The sequence below is a fragment of the Eulemur rufifrons genome, chromosome 6 (genome assembly GCF_041146395.1).
Source record: "Eulemur rufifrons isolate Redbay chromosome 6, OSU_ERuf_1, whole genome shotgun sequence".
Classification (NCBI taxonomy): domain Eukaryota; kingdom Metazoa; phylum Chordata; class Mammalia; order Primates; family Lemuridae; genus Eulemur; species Eulemur rufifrons.
Genome location: NC_090988.1, coordinates 90,813,212 through 90,830,936, shown reverse-complemented (window position 1 = coordinate 90,830,936; position 17,725 = coordinate 90,813,212). Strand labels below are relative to the sequence as shown.

The 17,725-nt window shown below is 37.0% G+C and overlaps 2 protein-coding genes across 2 annotated transcripts; both read right to left on the bottom strand.

Annotated features, from left to right (window-relative positions):
- Positions 1-1,647: 1,647 nt before the first annotated feature.
- LOC138384411 (olfactory receptor 4C15) lies at positions 1,648-2,583 on the bottom strand. Its single transcript, XM_069469916.1, has one exon. It carries the CDS (start codon positions 2,581-2,583, stop codon positions 1,648-1,650), a length of 936 nt encoding a protein of 311 aa, XP_069326017.1.
- A 13,089-nt stretch (positions 2,584-15,672) lies between these two features.
- On the bottom strand, positions 15,673-16,584 carry LOC138384409 (olfactory receptor 4C11-like). The gene has a single exon (XM_069469915.1). It carries the CDS (start codon positions 16,582-16,584, stop codon positions 15,673-15,675), a length of 912 nt encoding a protein of 303 aa, XP_069326016.1.
- Between the last annotated feature and the right edge of the window lie 1,141 nt (positions 16,585-17,725).

Sequence of the window (17,725 nt, the reverse complement as noted above, 5' to 3'; positions counted from 1 at the left end):
AGGTGGGAGGTCAAATAGTAAAAATAGGTTTGAATTTAAGTGTTCTATGGATCAGGTGTGAATCTGTGTTGGTTACTACACTCTGCCCAAAATAATGTTTTATTTTGTAGTATGTCAAACCTTGGATTCACAGATTTATAAATTAATTAAACCAATGATACCAGATCATCATTTCTCTAGCTAGTTCTCAGGGATAAAGAAAAAAAACTACTTAACAATAAGAATCTGTACATGAAGGGAAAAAGACATTAAGAAGCTGCCCTTTCTATGACAACAGCCAGATGATGAAGAAGCTGGGGGAGGAAGCAGGAAAAGCTCCCCAGCATGTCCAAGCCCTTGTTGCACACTTGGTCTGCTGCAGTGCACACACTTTGTTCAGATAATGTTTTAGATCCCAACCGTACTCCCTCATGGACTTCCCCATGTGAGATCACCAAAATCTTACCTGTACTCTGCCATATGTATTCTAAGAAAGAAAACAAATATCATATACTCTTCTATTTTTGGCCAAGAAAAATATTATTTAGTATTTTGTCCACAAACTCAATTAATAGGCATTTTATTAGTGTTAATGTGCTAGGAGAAATTGAAATATTTTACTATAAATAAATTTATTACAGAAGCCACTTGGCAACCTGGGACTAACTAACCTTACCTATGGGAATGACTTATAAGATGTGTCTACATTTGAATGATCTCTTTATTAATAATTCTTCAAACAGAATTATTTTCACTTGGGTAAACAAAGTCAAAAAACCTCAAATCACCAGATAAAGTGAAAAGTAATCCTCTTTTGAAATCTGCTTTTCCCTCTCTGGTGCCTCTGGCTTCTATTCCTCTGTAGGGGGGGAGTCAGCTCACTACATCTGCAGCGTTGGTACTGGTTTGCTAGTAACATGGTCTCTCAAGTGTTCTCTTTGTGCTTGAATAAAAGATACTTATTGCTAATGTCCTTGTGGAATCTGCTCTGTCTTCCTTTGCCACAGCTGATTGGCATGAGGTGTTTCCCTGACCCAAGAGGAACTTATCTATTGGTAGCACTGGGCCAATCATGTTTTATCTCTCAAGAAATTCACCGAGTGACTCAAATTCTGTAGCAGTTGGTAGTGGACTCACATTAAATGATGGAGTCATGTGATAGAGAAACGCCAGTAGTTGAGGTTCTGTGAATGAATGATTGCTCTGGCCTCTGCCCTTCCTCAGTCTTGGTTGTGTCTTCCTCAGAATCATTGCTATCAGTGTCCTAAATATAAATTTCTTTTCATTTGACATAGTTTAGGCAAATTTCTGTCCGTAATCTCTAAGATATTTTTTTCTTCCTTTGACAAAGGTTTTTCAAAGCATGAACTGAATGGTAAGCAAGCTGATAGGGTAATTTATCTTGTTATTCTTTTTTTGATCATTAGATTCTAAGTAAGAATAAAATTCAACTCTCTTTAATTTACATGTGAGGATACTGAGCTGTGAACTCAGAGTTGCTGAGTGATCTGAAGGTGAAAACATCATTTTCTGACCCCACATTAATGCTTTTTTTAAATAACATTATGTTACCTCTTTCTGTATAAAGTATATCCCATAAAGTTTTTATCTAAGACTATTTTCACTTTTTTACTCCTAATTTTTATTTTTTTTATTAAGTTTAATATTTTATTTTCCATAAGAAACTACCACCAATCTGTTCCATACTTTTCTCATGGCATTTTTCACCTCCTTATTCCTGAAAGTATAAATCAGAGGATTAAGCAAGGGAGTTAGAACGGTGTAAACTACTGCCACCATTTTGTCAGAGGAGAAAGTAGATGGAGGTCGTGAGTATACAAAGATGCACGGGACAAAGAACAAAACCACAACAGCAATGTGAGATCCACAGGTAGACAGAGCTTTCCACCGCCCTTCAGAACTATGAGTCCTCAGAGAGAGCAAGATGACACCGTAGGAGACAAGCAACAAGGAAAAGATTATGATGCAGAAAAACCCACTGTTGACAACCACCAAGAGGCCAAAGGTGTGAGTGTCAGTGCAGGCAAGCTCCAGTAATGGATACAAGTCACACATGAAGTGATCAATGACATTGGGACCACAGAAGGGCAACTGGAAAGTAAAGAGAATTTGTATCGTGGAATGTGAGAAGCCCCCTGTCCAGGCTACCCCCATCAGAATTCCACAGAGCCTCCGGTTCATGATGGAAGAGTAATGCAAAGGCTTGCAAATGGCCACATACCGATCATAGGCCATGGCTGTGAGGACAATCACCTCTGCCCCAGCAAAGAAGTGTTCAGCAAATAGCTGTATCATGCAGCCTTGAAAGGAGATGGTTTTCCTCTCATAGAGGGAGTCCACAACCATCTTCGGGGTGATGACAGAGGAGAAGCATGCATCTAGGAAGGACAGGAAAGCCAAGAAGAAGTACATGGGGGAACCCAGTAGAGCAGGACTGCTGACGATGGTTACTACAATTAGCATGTTGCCCCCGATGGTGGCAATATAGACAAACAAAAATACAACAAACAGTATTTTCTGAATATTCGGATTCTGCGAAAGCCCCAGGAGGACAAACTCAGTTACAAAGCTTTGGTTTTGCATGATTTCCAAGGAAAAGGTGACACCTCCAACAGTGATCAGCACGTAGAATCTATAATTATGATAAAGAAAAATTTGTTTGAGACCAATTTATTGTATTATAGTCATCAACAAGTTGGCATATCCATATACGAAATTATCTTGAGTGCTTCTGTTGTCACTGAGAACACAAAATTAGAAATTGCTGAAAGTACTAGTGAAAGGTCAGGCAGAATTGAGGTGGAGATAAATTACTGAATGTTTTAAATAGACCAAGTTTCAATATGGGGAAAGAAAAGCATCCACATATAGTAGAGAAGAGAAATAGTTTTCATCTCAAGTGCCAGCTTTGATCATTTACTAGTGGCTTCCTGGAGTGAGTTATTGAGAAGCATTCTTAAGCCACCTCTGAGTTATGAGAAAATGAGGTCTGTAATTTGTTATTTATGCCTGCCATTGGCATGGAATGGGAGCAGAGGTGACCAGCATGACATCCTAATCTGGAGACTGACTTATCTACAAATAGTAGAAGAAATAGCATGCAGTTTAAAAGCCACTTGAAAATCATGGCTACTCCACCAATATGCCTTTAAAATTCTGAGCTGAATTGGACCTTTAAATAAATTAATTCATCCTTTATAAAAGAGAATGACATATAGAAAATGCCTAGCTCTACACTTAATGTATAACAAGTATGCAATAAATGTTGAGCTTTTTTTAAATCTGTCATTTTAAAAGGAGAATAGAAATTCATAAAAATAATAATGCCAATTTCACTCCTAATTTCTACTTTACCATGACCAACATGACTTTTACCAATCCTGTTCTTAATGTACAGGTGTAAAATATTTTGTATGATCGGTCTCAGTACTGAAGTGACATTTTTTAAATGTACAACATTTTTAAACGTCCTTCGTAATCCTTGATTAAATTATTGTGGAAATCATTATTAAATCAAATCCTTGATTAAATTATCAGACCCGCCAGCATCCACTCCTATTCAGATAGCTTCATTGCACAAAGAAAACCTAATTGGGTGGGTGGTGGAAAAGAACAGAAGGCTCTACATTTATTGAATAATTAAGTAATTCTTAATTGCCACAGTTCCATAATCTGGGTGTTCTAAAAGCAATACCATTTTGGAATTAAAATGTTCCTTAGATATAAACAAACCCACCCCTTCTTCTTTTAGGTGAAAGGAATTTCCAAAGTTAGTGTTAAAACTTTAACAATGGAGACTGTAGTGTCCTCACAGTTTGTGACCACAGGAGTTATGATTTTAAATCACTTACAAGATAATTGTCCTAAATGCAATGTGTTGTCCCAGATTGAATCCTAGAACAGAAAAAGGACAGTAGTGGGCAAATTAGTGAAATGTGAATAAAATCTGATGTTTAGTTAGGAGTAATATATCAGTTTCATTTAATAGTCTTGACAAATATACCCATGGTAATGTAAGTTGAGAAGAGTAAGGGAAATTGAGCAGTGTAAAATTGCTATACTTGCTTAGCAACTTTTCTGTTAACCTAAAATTACTCCAAATGAAAAGTTAATTAAAAAGAAAAAATTGTTCAATTGGTGCTAGCAAAACTCAAGCAATCCCAGCTTCATGGTGTATTAGTGATGCGTCATTGAACAAACTACTGTGCTTCAGCCGCCTCTGCTATAAAACAGATAGTAACACTTGTTGAAGCTGCCTGACCCATGCAAGTCAAATAGGTAGTTATTACTAATGTGTTTTGCAAAGTAGAAATCAAATATTGATATTGGCATTGTTTTTAAGCAGCATCTACCTACAGACACAAAGCAAGCTAGCAATTTGAATTTGTCTTAGGAATGTGTTTTTAATATCATGATACTTTTTATTTATAACCATTCTAAAATTGCAGGGAATCTGCTTCACCCATGTAACCTTTTTGTAAAACATGTTAGTAAATAATTTCAGAATCATTAACATGTTTGTGTATTTTATACAAGTAACCCCAACTCTAAAACTTTATTCTGAAGGTGAAATGTGATGGGGAAGTTTTATAATGAAAGATGGTTCCATGTCATTTACAACAGTGAAAATTGAGAGATATCTAAAATATTCAATGATAGGAAGAAGTTTACCTAAATCAGGCCATCACAAATTAATAACACATGGTGCAATAAGTAAAACACTAATAATATGAGGACATACAAGGTGAAGCATCTTTATCAGTGAGAAAAACAGAAGAAAACTTGTAATAACTCTGCTAATTTGTACAGATATCTTAAATATAATTTTATAATCTAGAAGGAAATATATAAAATTATCAAGAAATTTTATTTGCAATGTATATACTATATTATCACGATATTTAAAATTAAACATCAAGTTACAAAGGCCACACACAATACCATATTTTTTATCATCTAAACAGTTCAGACAAATTTAGGGCTTAAATGTCAAACACAGGGTTGTTACTGTCCCTGAAAGTTAGGGAGAGAGAGAGAGACCCTCCCATGGAAGAGATGGGGAAATCTGAGATGCAGGAGGGAAGCACACTGTTAGTCCTCCTTGGAGCAGTGAGCACCAACATTCACCTTGGGAAGGGAGAGGAGGTCACAGAGGGTACCAAGGAGTCAAAGAAGTGTGTAGAACGGGAGGTTTGGTTCCACCAGCGGAGATTGGCTGGGGTGAGTTCTCGGTGGTTAGCATGGATCTCAGTGAATTTAAGGGCTGTTTTAGCAACAGATGGCTACCTACTGTTTTGTTATTTTGGGGTTTTTTTTTTTCCTATTGGTTGCTTTTTTGAGTCTCTGCCCAGCCAGAAGTGAGTGCAGCCGAGCACAGTAGCAGCAGCCCTTCCACCACCCCAATCTGGGCCTTCTCTGTGGCTGCACACTAAGGGTGATTCTGTGTGAGGAACACACCAGTGGATAATCTCAAAAGCGTGCTATAGAACCGAAAGGAGGTTTCAAAATGATTTATGCATTCTAGAAGAATAAAAACCCTGTGGGAGAGTAAAAATACTGAAATGTGCTCATGCATCAAAATCTTAGTCATGAAGTCAATATTCCTACTAGAGGAAAAAGCAAAATAAAGTGGAGAGGAAAACACAATTTGAGGATGTAAAGGAAATATAATACCATTTGCAAAGAGAATTAATTATTATAAAAATCATGGATGCCCAATATATTAATATTTCAATCTTTATAAGAGGATTAGTGCCTGGAAACAATCTATGTTTTAAAAAATTAAAATATGCAAAGTAGGCTAAGCCTGTTATTCTATTTTATGTGTAAAGGAATTGTGCGGTTAAAAAATAAAGATGCTGCCTTTTTGCCAGAAAAAAATAAATAAATAAACAGTTTAGACAAAAGGAGGTAGGGTTTGGGGATAATTTATTTTATAGATGGAACTAATATGCTAACATTACACAGAATCTTATATTAAAATTATAAACTCTTGTATATTCTTCATAAATGGCCATAGCATGCAACCAGCCCTCCCTGTCCTCTATGCACTCACCTTGATATCAATACTAAATTCACATTCTCCTCTACTAGTAGCTTATTCTGTCCATATTTCTCCTGGTCTTTCCTGACAGCCAGGCCCTTAATATGCTGGGGCTGCACTTCAGATGACTCAGGTCCCATTGACAGCACCTCTTGGAGCTTTGACCTTGGGAAGTTGACCTCCTCATGCCCCACTATCCACATTGCCTACAATTTTCTTCCCATCAGGTTTTGCTAGAAAACTAAGTCTAGTATAATTCATTCTGAAAATAATAGAATCTCTATTTCGAGGTTGAAATATACATAACATTCAGAATTACAAGAGGAATTAATAGTGTCATTAAAAGTGATGTTATGTAGTTATATATTTCAAGCAGTAAATTTTAGATGCATTTATATGTACATATGTGTGCATATCAATCACATTTTCGTACATTTTTCCAAATACTGTTATGATAAAGAAAAATAATAAATTAAAATCCTATTTGTAATTACCCTCCCTGTTAAGTTCCTTAAATCCACCATATTTTTGAGCCAGGATTATTATTCAGCAACAAAAGATTTATTCCTTGCCTGTCTAGCTAAGAATATTCCTTTCTCTAGCAAACTGGAATGGTCTCTTCAAATGTCAGAATTTCAGATCCTTTTCTCTTCCCTCTATATGCTCTGCTGATTTCCCTAAATATTTGAACTTTTATGCTCTTACTATTTCTGGATTTTGAAAAAGATCAAAACAAACAAACAAAAAAATCTTTCTCTGTTTCTACTGGTGTTCCTTCTGATGGATGCCTTAACTGTCTTTTTTCCTGATCTTAGTGATTTAGCTCATTTTAAAGGTAAGACAAAGCCAGGGCAAGTAGCACTAAAGAAATTTAAATTGTTCTGAACATTTCTGGGGCAGGAACCTAGTTTTATTTGTAACATCAAATGTATTGGTAAAATAAACTAGACATAGTTAAAATCAGAAGACTTCATTCTGTGATGTGAGACAGCTTTCTTACCCTTAATGTCCTTCCCTGTGCCATTTGTTAAGGTGTCACAGTAGAAATAGTAAGTGCTTTATTCTGTATCAATAGAAAAAATGCTTTATTCCGTATCAATAGAAAAAAACTCTTTATTCTGTATCGGTAGAATAAATGCTTCACTTGTTATCAATATTATTCTATATCAATAGAATATATGCTTTATTCTATATCAATAACCCTATATATATGGTACAATAGCCCTTGAATTTACATCAGTGTCCTTTACACACCTTTATACAGCAGAAAATTCTGCTTTTTAATGTAAAATATCAGGAGGGGGAGAGTATCAGGGATAAATAATAAATGAGAATATTTTAGAAGGAATTAATAAAATGCTATTAGAGAGCAAGGACACAAATATGCACTGGTTGCATTCTAAGTTATTTGGATTTAACCTGAATAATACGAAAGGCTGAAGATAGGTCTAATTTTATTAGACTCAAAGTAATTAGGTGCTCCTACAGCCTCTCCCAAAAAACAAACACCAATTTGCATTCTAACAGGGCTGTTTATTGGATACTTATTATGTGTCAAAAACTGTTCTACAGACTCCAAAAGTATTATTTTATTTGTTTCCACATCCTTTCACCTTGGTAATATTATTATTCTCATTAAGTATGCAGAGTCTGAGAGCCAGAAAGATTATGTAACTAGCCAACTGCACATAAAACTTTATAGCATGACCGCAATAACCACACTTTGAGGCACTACTTCACAATTTGAAATCCTCTCTGAAAATGCAAACATAGGAATTATAAATCTCACCATTTCTCAATTCCTTGAAAATTCTGGTGATGTTAATCTCCCATTCATTATGGAGAGAAGCCCATTTGGTGGCTGAAAGGTTGTTTCCAACACTTCCTTCTACATCTAAGAGAGAGAGGAAGATCATCTCTGGCAACAAGGTAGAGAATGTCCCCCACTGCTTATCGAGTGCTGTCTTTAACATAGTCTCAGGGAAAACAAATAAAGCAGCAAAAGTTTCCTCCACAGGTTTCTACTGGAATCTAAAGAAATTCCCCTGAGGGGTCATCAACCTATAGAATTGCTTCTCAGCTCCACCAGGGTTTGGAAATTTCCCATCAATATGATTTTCCAGCACAGAGTTTTATGTGGTTTGACTTGCTCAAATGTTTGCAAAACATTTATGCCCCTAGTCAATTAGAGGATTTTTACTCTTTTTTCTTTTTTCAACTTCTGGGCTTCTGTCAGAAGATGCCTTGATTTTCCTTCATGGTCAGGAATAGAATACTGAGTATATACTATGATGGAATCACAGAATTAGGGCAAACTCCTGTGCACGTACTAAATAAAAGAGCTGAGTTCTGGGATATGGCAGCATCAATCGATTAGGACAAAGACATTGTTTTGGGACTAGGGTAGCAATGAGTGTATATTACAGAATAACATTTTATGTATAAGAATGCAAAGATTCATAGATAATCAAAATGTTATTTTTTTCTCTCAGAAACTGATCTTGAAGTTCCATGACCTTAAAACTAAAAGTACAATTTGTAAAGGAATTTTTCTCTTTTCGTATTATTTGGAAAAAAAAAAAAAAAGATAGACCAGGTCTGTTTACTCTAAAAAACAAACAAACAAACAAACAAACAAACATAGCATTGACATGGGAGCCTGAGGGACAACTTGAACTTAGCTCAGCATGTCCTTTCAGAAAGGGACGACACCAAACAATTTTTTCCTTTATACACTCTTTAAACATTTTGTGATACCCACTTATATGTTTATTCACACCTCACAGAAAAATGCAAAACTGAAGTAATTTATCAGAAAAATCATGACCCAGAAGCTCCATCACTTTAATTGTTGGTGGAATTAAGAAGTATAATTTTCTTTTAATTGAAATTGTGTATGTGTTTTCTGACACAGAAGAATCATCTGATATGGACCACAGTCCTAGTCACGGTGACAATTTATAAATATCACTCAGCAACAGACTTGACCAATTCATTCTGGAACCCTGCTTCTTGCTGCAAGCCACAGTTAGCATCTTCCACTTCATTCCATGCCCTGCTTTGCTTAATCCTTTATTACTTGTTTCTGTTAGAGGAACGGAGTGGAATAATATAAAAATAAGATTGTATAAATGGAGTAGGGTGGATAATATAAGAAACATTATTTATGCACACTTATGAAAAATAGGATAAATTATTTTTTAAGTTTAAGTCAGAAAAGAAAAAGACAGAGACAGAAGGAGCCACAGCCAAGGAGAAGAAATGGTGGGTGAGGGATAATAATTTTCCTTTCTTGCTGATATAAAATTCTGTATTCATCAGTTGATATTGCAACTGATACTGCAAGATTCAAAACTCCAAAGAATCATTAGAGGCTACTATGAGTAATTATAATTCAATAAATTAGAAAACCTGGAATAAATGGATAAATTTCTAGACACATACAAACTACCAAGAGTGAACCAGAAAGAAGTTCAAAACCTGAATAAACCAATAAAAAGTAACCACATAGAAGCAATAAAAAGACTCCCAAAAATAATGTCTAGGACCTAATGGCTTCACTGCTGAATTCCCCAAGCATTCCAAGAAGAACTAATACCAATCCTACTTAAACTATTCCAAAATATTAAGGAGGAGGGGACCCTCCCAAACTCATTCTATAAGGCCTGTATCACCCTAATACCAAAACCAAAGACACAACAAAAAAAGAAAACTATAGGCTAATATTACTGATGAACATAGATGCAAAATCCTCAACAAAATACTAGCAAACCAAATTCAATGACACATTAAAAATATTACACACCATTATCAAGTGGGATTCATCCCAGGTATGCAACGATGGTTTAACATATACAAATCAATGTGATACACCATATAAACAGAATGAAGGAGAAAAACCATACTATCATTAGAATCAATATTGAAAAACCATTCAGTAAAATTCAGCATAAAAACTTTCAAAAACTGGGTATAGAAGAAATTACCTCCACATGATAAATGGCATCTGTGACAGACCCACAGCTAGTATCATACTGTATGTGGAAAAACTGAAAGCCTTTTCTCTAAGATCTGAAACACGGATGCCCACCTTCACCACTGTTATTCAACATAGTGTAGAACACGACTGAAACAATATTTTAGTTAATTCTGTGATGACTTGTTTTGCTTATAGCTAACAGCCAAATTCCGCTTTTGTATACAAGGCTTGCTTGCTTAACGCTTGGTTGTGACAGAGAGCTAAAAACATGCTCCAATGCAGTTAGAGAGATAGTAGGAAAATGTGTGCTCTCTTTGATTCTAACTGATGCTATTCGCTTCTGTGACTATGCTTGCTTTTAGTTGTTTAACAAATATAGTTAATCAGAATGAAAAACAGAGATAAGAACAAAGGTAACTCCATGATAGGCTAGGCTTCCTGGATGTAAGAAGCCTAGTTCTGCTTCTGTATATATGGCTTGCTGGCTTGGTGCTTAGCGTATGGCAGGCTTCACTAAAGTAAGGGAAAACAAAGCCCTGGGGAGGGGAGGTAACCGCAAGTTATTTCCTGATAAAGGGCTGGAGAGTCCAGGTGCCCTCCAACCAGCTAAGTAGATAAGAAGAGCAAGACATGATCAGCGCATGAACGGCTTGTGCAGGGCGTGTGTTCCCAGTATCGCTTGTAACCAAAAACTAGAAGGTATGCAACAACAGCCCCCTCCCCCGTCGGAGACCCTCCTCTTCCCTTGGATGATGTTAACTACAACTGGCGCCAGCGTGAAAAGCCCGAAGCTTAGAGTCAACAAACCTGAAGCCAATGCGATCAGCCACTTCTAAAAAAAAGAACAAATAAACTGAAGGGGGAGGAAGTGCAGGCTAGTGTGTCGTGTACAGACTAGTATGTCATGTGCAGACTAACGTGTTGTGTGCAGAATAACGTGTCGTGTGCAGACTAACGTGTCGTGTGAAAACTAGCATACAGAAAAGTATAAAAGCTTAACCTTTACCGCAGGGCGGGGTCCTAGCTCCTGGAGAGGCCACTGCGTTGGTGCTCTTGAATTTGGACCCTGGCCCGGGGCTAGTCAATAACTCCTTTGCCTTTTTGCAGCCTCAGTGACTCTGCCTCTCTGTTCCTGGGGCCAAGAGAAACCGGATCTAACAATAGTACTGGAAGATCTAGCTAGAGCAACCGATCTAGAGAAAGAAATGAACAGCATCCAAATGGAAAATGAAGAAGTCAAATTATGCTTGTTTGCAGATGATATGATCTTATATCTAGAGAAACCTAAAGACTTCACCCAAAGACTATTAGAACTGATAAACAAATTCAGTAAAGTTGTAGGATATAAAATCAACATACAAAAAGCAGTAACATTTCTTTTTTTTTTTTTTTTTTTTTTTTGAGACAGAGTCTCACTCTGTTGCCCAGGCTAGACTGAGTGCCGTGGCGTCAGCCTAGCTCACAGCAACCTCAAACTCCTGAGCTCAAGCGATCCTCCTGTCTCAGCCTCCCGAGTAGCTGGAACTACAGGCATGCACCACCATGCCCGGGTAATTTTTTCTATATATATTTTTAGCTGTCCATATAATTTCTTTCTATTTTTAGTAGAGATGGGGTCTCGCTCTTGCTCAGGCTGGTCTCGAACTCCTGAGCTCAAACGATCCGCCCACCTCGGCCTCCCAGAGTGCTAGGATTACAGGCGTGAGCCACCGCGCCCGGCCAGCAGTAACATTTCTAATGCCAACAGCAAACAATCTGAAAAGGAGAACAAGAATGTAATCCCATTTACAAATGCTACAAATAAAACAAAATACCTAGGAATAAACTGATCCAAAGAAGTGAAAGAATTCTATAATGAAAACTATAAAACATTCGGGAAAGAACTTGAAGAAGACACAAAAAGAATGGAAAGATAGTCCATGCTCATGGATTGAAAGAATCAATAATGTAAAAATGGCCATACCACCAAAAGCAATCTACAGATTCAGTACAATCCCCATCAAAATGCCAGTGACATTCTTTACAGACACAGAAAAACATAATCCTAAAATTTATATGTAACTTCAAAAGACCCAGTGTTGCGGCCTGATTACAGAACGGGGGATGAACACATAAACATACATACAGACACACAGAAAAAACACACGAACACACATAGACAGTAAAGACTGCAGTGTGGAAAACGCCAGTCGCTTTATTTTTATACTCCTTTTGTCCAGCAGCCACTTCTGGTACATGACTATCTTTAGAGCCCTGAGGCGACATGTTCCATTTCTTATGGAAATTGCTCAAGGGAAGGCAAACGTTTGCATCTTAACCTTTGGACCTCATTACCACCGTGCAGGACAATGAGACACACCTTGGCTATTTGCCATAGGAAACAGTTTATCTATTTCAATAGGCCATTGACCTCTAGCTCCAGGAAGCATTCAGCAGTCAATGGACCGCCTCCTGTCCCATTGACTTCTGGCCTCAAGGAGCGGTTCTGGACCCATTGACCTTTGGACCTAAGAAGCATGTCCAGCTTTGCTGACTCTGAGCTCAAGCCAATTCTTGCCCAGGGACAGTCCCTACACCCAGAATAGATGAACCCATCCTGAGCAAAAAGAACAAAATTGGAGGATCACCTTACCTGACTTGAATTATACTACAGAGCTTTAGTAAACAAAACGGCATGGTACTGGCATAAAAGCAGACACATAGACCAATGGAACAGAATAGGGAACCCAGAAGGAACTACACACAACTGTAGTGAACTTATCTTTGATGAAATTGTCAAGAACATACAGTGGGGAAAGGACAGTCTCTACAATAAATGGTGGTGGGAAAACTGGATATCCATATGCAGAAGAATGAAACTAGACCCTCATCTCTTGCCATATAAATAAAGTCAAAACGAATTAAAGAATTAGGTCTAAGACACAAAGATATGAAACTACTAAAGGAAAATATTGGTGATATGCTACAGGACATTGTCTGGCTGAGGACTTGAGTAATATCCCCAAAGCATAGGAAACCATAGCAAACTAGGACAAATGGGATCACATCAACCTAAAAAGCATCTGCATGGCAAAGGAAACAATCAACAAAGTGAAGAGAGAAGCCACAGAATGGGAGGGAATATTTGCAAACTATCCATCTACCTAGGGATTAATAACTACAATATATGTGGAGGTCCAGCAATGCAATAGTAAAAAAGCAATTAACACATTTAAAAAAATAGGAAAAGATCTGAATAGACATTTCTCAAAAGAACACATACAAGTGGCCAACAGGCATATGAAAAAATGCTCAACATCATTAGTCATCAGAGAAATGGAAATCAAAACTGCATCGAGACATCATCTCACAACAGTTAAAATGGCTTTATCAAAAAGACAGGTAATAACAAATTCTGCTGCGGATGTGGAGAAGGGGAATCCATCGTACATGTCTGTGGGAATGTAAATTAGTGCAACCAATATGGAGAACAGTATGGAGGTTCCTCAAAAAACAAAAAATAGAAGTACCATATGACTCAGAAATCCCACTGCTAGGTATATAACCAAACAGTGGGAATTCAGTATATCGAAAGATATCTGCATCCCATGTTTGTTGCAGTACTATTCACAATAGCCAAGATATGGAATCAACCTAAGCACCCAAAAATGGATGAAAGGATAAAGAAATGTGATACATATACACAATGGAATATTATGTAGCCACAGAAAAGAATGAAATCCTGCATTTCCAACATCATAGAGAGAATTGGAGAACACCACGTTAAGGGAAATAAGCTAAGCACAGATAAACAAATCTCACATGTTCTCACTCATTTATGGGAGCTAAATGCTAAAAACCATTGATTTCCTAGAGACAGAAAGTGGAATGACAGTTACCAGACTGGGAAGGGGAGCGGGAAGTAGGGAGGAATAAAACAGAAGCCTCAGCCCTGAATGCAGACATGGGAAAACTGAAAATGGCTCCCCTAACTATATAAATCACAAAAGGATTTTATAGGAGCTGTCTTGGATCTCTTATGAGATCACTTACAGATTTCTTTTTTCCAGTGACCCAATCAAATACGGATTTTCAGACCTCATTTCTTTGCCCCCCTACTATACTTGTAGTGATTCTCCTTCCCACTTTCCTCAGTACATCTTTCTACAGTCAGTCTCTGCCAAATTCACTAGGAAGTTTTCCCTGTTTATAGATAAGGGTTTTTTTTTTAATGTCAAAACATTAAGGGGGTGCAAATGTTTTTGTTAAATGGATACCTTGTATAATGCTTAAGTCAGAGCTTTTAGTGTCCCTGACACCAGAACAGTGCTTATTGTACCCAATAGGTAAGTTTTTAACCCTCATTCCCTTCTCACCCACTCTGATTTTGTTTCCAATGTCCTTTATATCTTTTTGTGCCTGTTATCCTAAGTGAGGTATCCCAGTAATGGAAAAACATATAAGGTTTAATCATACTAACTTTTGTATATAAATGTCTATCTTTTAAATGAGTGCCAAGAAATGATTCTCAAATTGGAGTAAAGTACAATCCCTTGTTAAATAAAAATAAATTCTATTGAATTCCAGTGTTGCTATGTTATTCATGAATTAACATTTTATATATAACAAAATCTTAAAAGTAAAGTCTTGAAGAGACACAATACATGTGGAATTACAATGTATGTCCAAATTACTCTATGCCTAGTACAGTCTAAATGTTTATGCTCCCCCACAAATTGATATGTAGAAATTCTAATCCCTGAGGTAATGGTATTAGGAGGTAATTAGTGCCCTCATAAAATAAGGCCCAGAGAGATCCTTTCCCTTTAAACCAGGCAAGGTTTATAGCAAGAAGACTGCAGCCTGTGAACTGGGAAGGGTCTCTCACTAGACACAGAGTCTGCTGGCACATTGAAATTGGATTTCCCAGCTCCAGAACTTTAAGAAATAAATATCTGTTGTTTATAAGATACCTGGTTTATGTTATTTTGCTATAGCATCCCAAAATGGGCTAAAACAAGGCCTATTGCATACGAAAGCATTTTGAGAGCTTTTCCAGTAGGTTTTCTCTGAATTCTCCAGCTTTTATTGGAGTTTGAGGGTGGATGAATGGAGGTAGATATCTCCAGAGAGGCAGATTTCTGGAGTAGCATATTCTGGGATCATCGTCTCTAATCTTCAGGTTGGAAAGAAAACAGCTTTGATTCTGTGAGTGTCCAGAGTCATGTGGATTAGCTTTTATGATCACATTCATAAAGGACTAGAGTAAAATCTAAAAAGAAATGGTGTACACACATACACATACACATTCATTGTGTCATGTACATTAGTCAGTACATTTCTTTGTGAAGAAAAACTTATACAGAAAACAAAGTTACCATACAATGATGGCCAGATATAGATAGAATTCAAGTAAGGGCCATCACAGACTGGTTAAAATGATTATGATCTTTAAGCCATCATAGTCTAATGCAATCTTCTCAGAATAAGGTGTATATATACATATGTATTTATACATACAAATACACACACACGCACACATATATATCTGCATGCATGTCTTGATTGCTTATTTCCTGACAGAATATTTTCTCTTTTCAGTACTTGCAACAAAACTAAACAGTTAAGGAAACAGGCATTAGAATCCTCATATATTATTTATCAACTGACATCATACTTTGTTACACCATAATTTTTTCATGGCATTCTTCACTTCTGCATTCCTCAGTGTATAGATCAGAGGGTTGAGTAAGGGTGTGCCAATTGTATAAAACACAGCCACCATCTTGTCTATTGGAAAAGTTGTTGGTGGGCGTGTGTATATAAATATACATGGACCAAAAAATAGGACAACAACAATAAAGTGGGAAGTGCATGTGGAGAGTGCTTTTCGCCTTCCTTCTGCACTGTGGTTTCTCAGAGAGTATAAGATGACGATATAGGAGTTCAGCAGAATTATGAAACTCACCATGCATATGGCCCCACTATTAGACACAATTAGTAAATTTATCACATAAGTGTCCATGCAGGCAAGTTTCAACAAGGGCTGCAAATCACAGAAATAGTGATCAATCACATTTGGGCCACAGAAAGGCAATCTCAAAGCCAGGAAAATCTGTGCTGAAGAATGGATACAAGACCCTACCCAGGCCAAAATCACCAATATACCACAGACGTGCCGGCTCATAATGGTTGTGTATCTCAGAGGCTTGCAAATAGCTGCATAGCGATCAAAGGCCATGAGAATGAGCACAAAGATCTCCATGCATCCAAAGAAATGGGCTGCAAAGACCTGAGTCATGCACTCATTGTAGGAAATGGTCTTCTTCTGAGAAAGGGCATCCACAATCAACCTGGGGGCTGTGGTAGTTGAGAAGCAAGCATCAGCAAGAGACAGGTAGAACAGGAAAAAGTACATGGGACTCCCAAGTGTCTGGCTTGTTTTAATAGTCACCATGATGAGAAAGTTCCCCAACAGAGTTGCAAGGTAAAGAATCAAGAAGATCCCAAATATTACTTTCTGCTTTCCAGCATCCTGTGACAACCCAAACAGAATGAATTCAGTCACACTGTTATTCATCATTGTACTAGCAGTCTGTAGGTAGGCTGCAGTGGAAAACCTGCAGAGAGAAGGAAAGAAATGACATTTGGGGGCAATCAGTTGCCTGACCTCTGATTTCCCTGGTTCTTTTCCATGCCTGTTACCTCCAACTGCCTTTGAGGTCAACCAGAATCACCTATGAATCTTTGTAATTTTGCAGATGCCCAGGTATCTCCAGGATTTATCTGTTAACTCAGAAACTCAATGGATTGGACCCAAGCTTTTGCCTTAGGGGAGTAAGAAATAAAAGTTCTTCAAAAATGTTGACTCTTATCTAAATTGAGAACTACAGAACTTATTCTTTCTTTGGACAAGTGACTTAACTACTTTGAAACCTAGCTTTCATATATGAAAAATGGTGTGCAGAAATGTGCCCTAACTTATTCTGAATTTTCAGGAGAATTAAAAAAGATTTTATACCCTCACATATACACATATTTCTTGTATTATGTATCTTATCTCTATACTTTGCAATCTGAAAAAGACTATTCCAATATAATTAAGCACCAGTATTGTTGGAGAATCCCTCTGAAGAACATCTTCCCCATTCAGTGCACTCATTTTTGTGTCCATTATACCTGACCCCTTCAGTATGTTGGATGAAATATGCTTTACAAAGAATCTATTTTGACAACCATTCACTTATGCCTCTTGTATTCAAGATGTCGGCTCACTGATGGTCATGGTATAACAGATGTCTGGATAATATCTTGAAATTGGCATAATTGAAAGAAACTACTCTTTACCCTCTTCACTGTACTCTTAAACTTACCCCATTAAAATATTGAGCTTATCTGCCTATGAATTTGACCTGATATAAAATTTGTACATGACTGGGACCTAAGTAGAGATTTTTTTCAATCATATATGTGGCTCCTTACATATACATCCTGAATTCCTTAGGATACTTTTTCTAAAAACATTATTTGAAAAAAATTCCATAATCTCAATGTATAATTTTATGATTTTTCTATTTCAAGTCCTAGTTAATCACATATATGGTTTATATGATTGAAATCATCATATAATACCATTTTGTATCCTGATCTTGACAGAATTGTTAGAATTATTCTCACATTGTTATCCTCTCCACAGTTTGTCAATTCAGTGGTATAATATACAA

What these genes read in the sequence shown, in the direction of transcription:
- LOC138384409 (XM_069469915.1), bottom strand. Translation starts at nt 16,584, where the DNA reads ATGATGAATAACAGTGTGACTGAATTCATTCTGTTTGGGTTGTCACAG.
- LOC138384411 (XM_069469916.1), bottom strand. Translation starts at nt 2,583, where the DNA reads ATGCAAAACCAAAGCTTTGTAACTGAGTTTGTCCTCCTGGGGCTTTCG.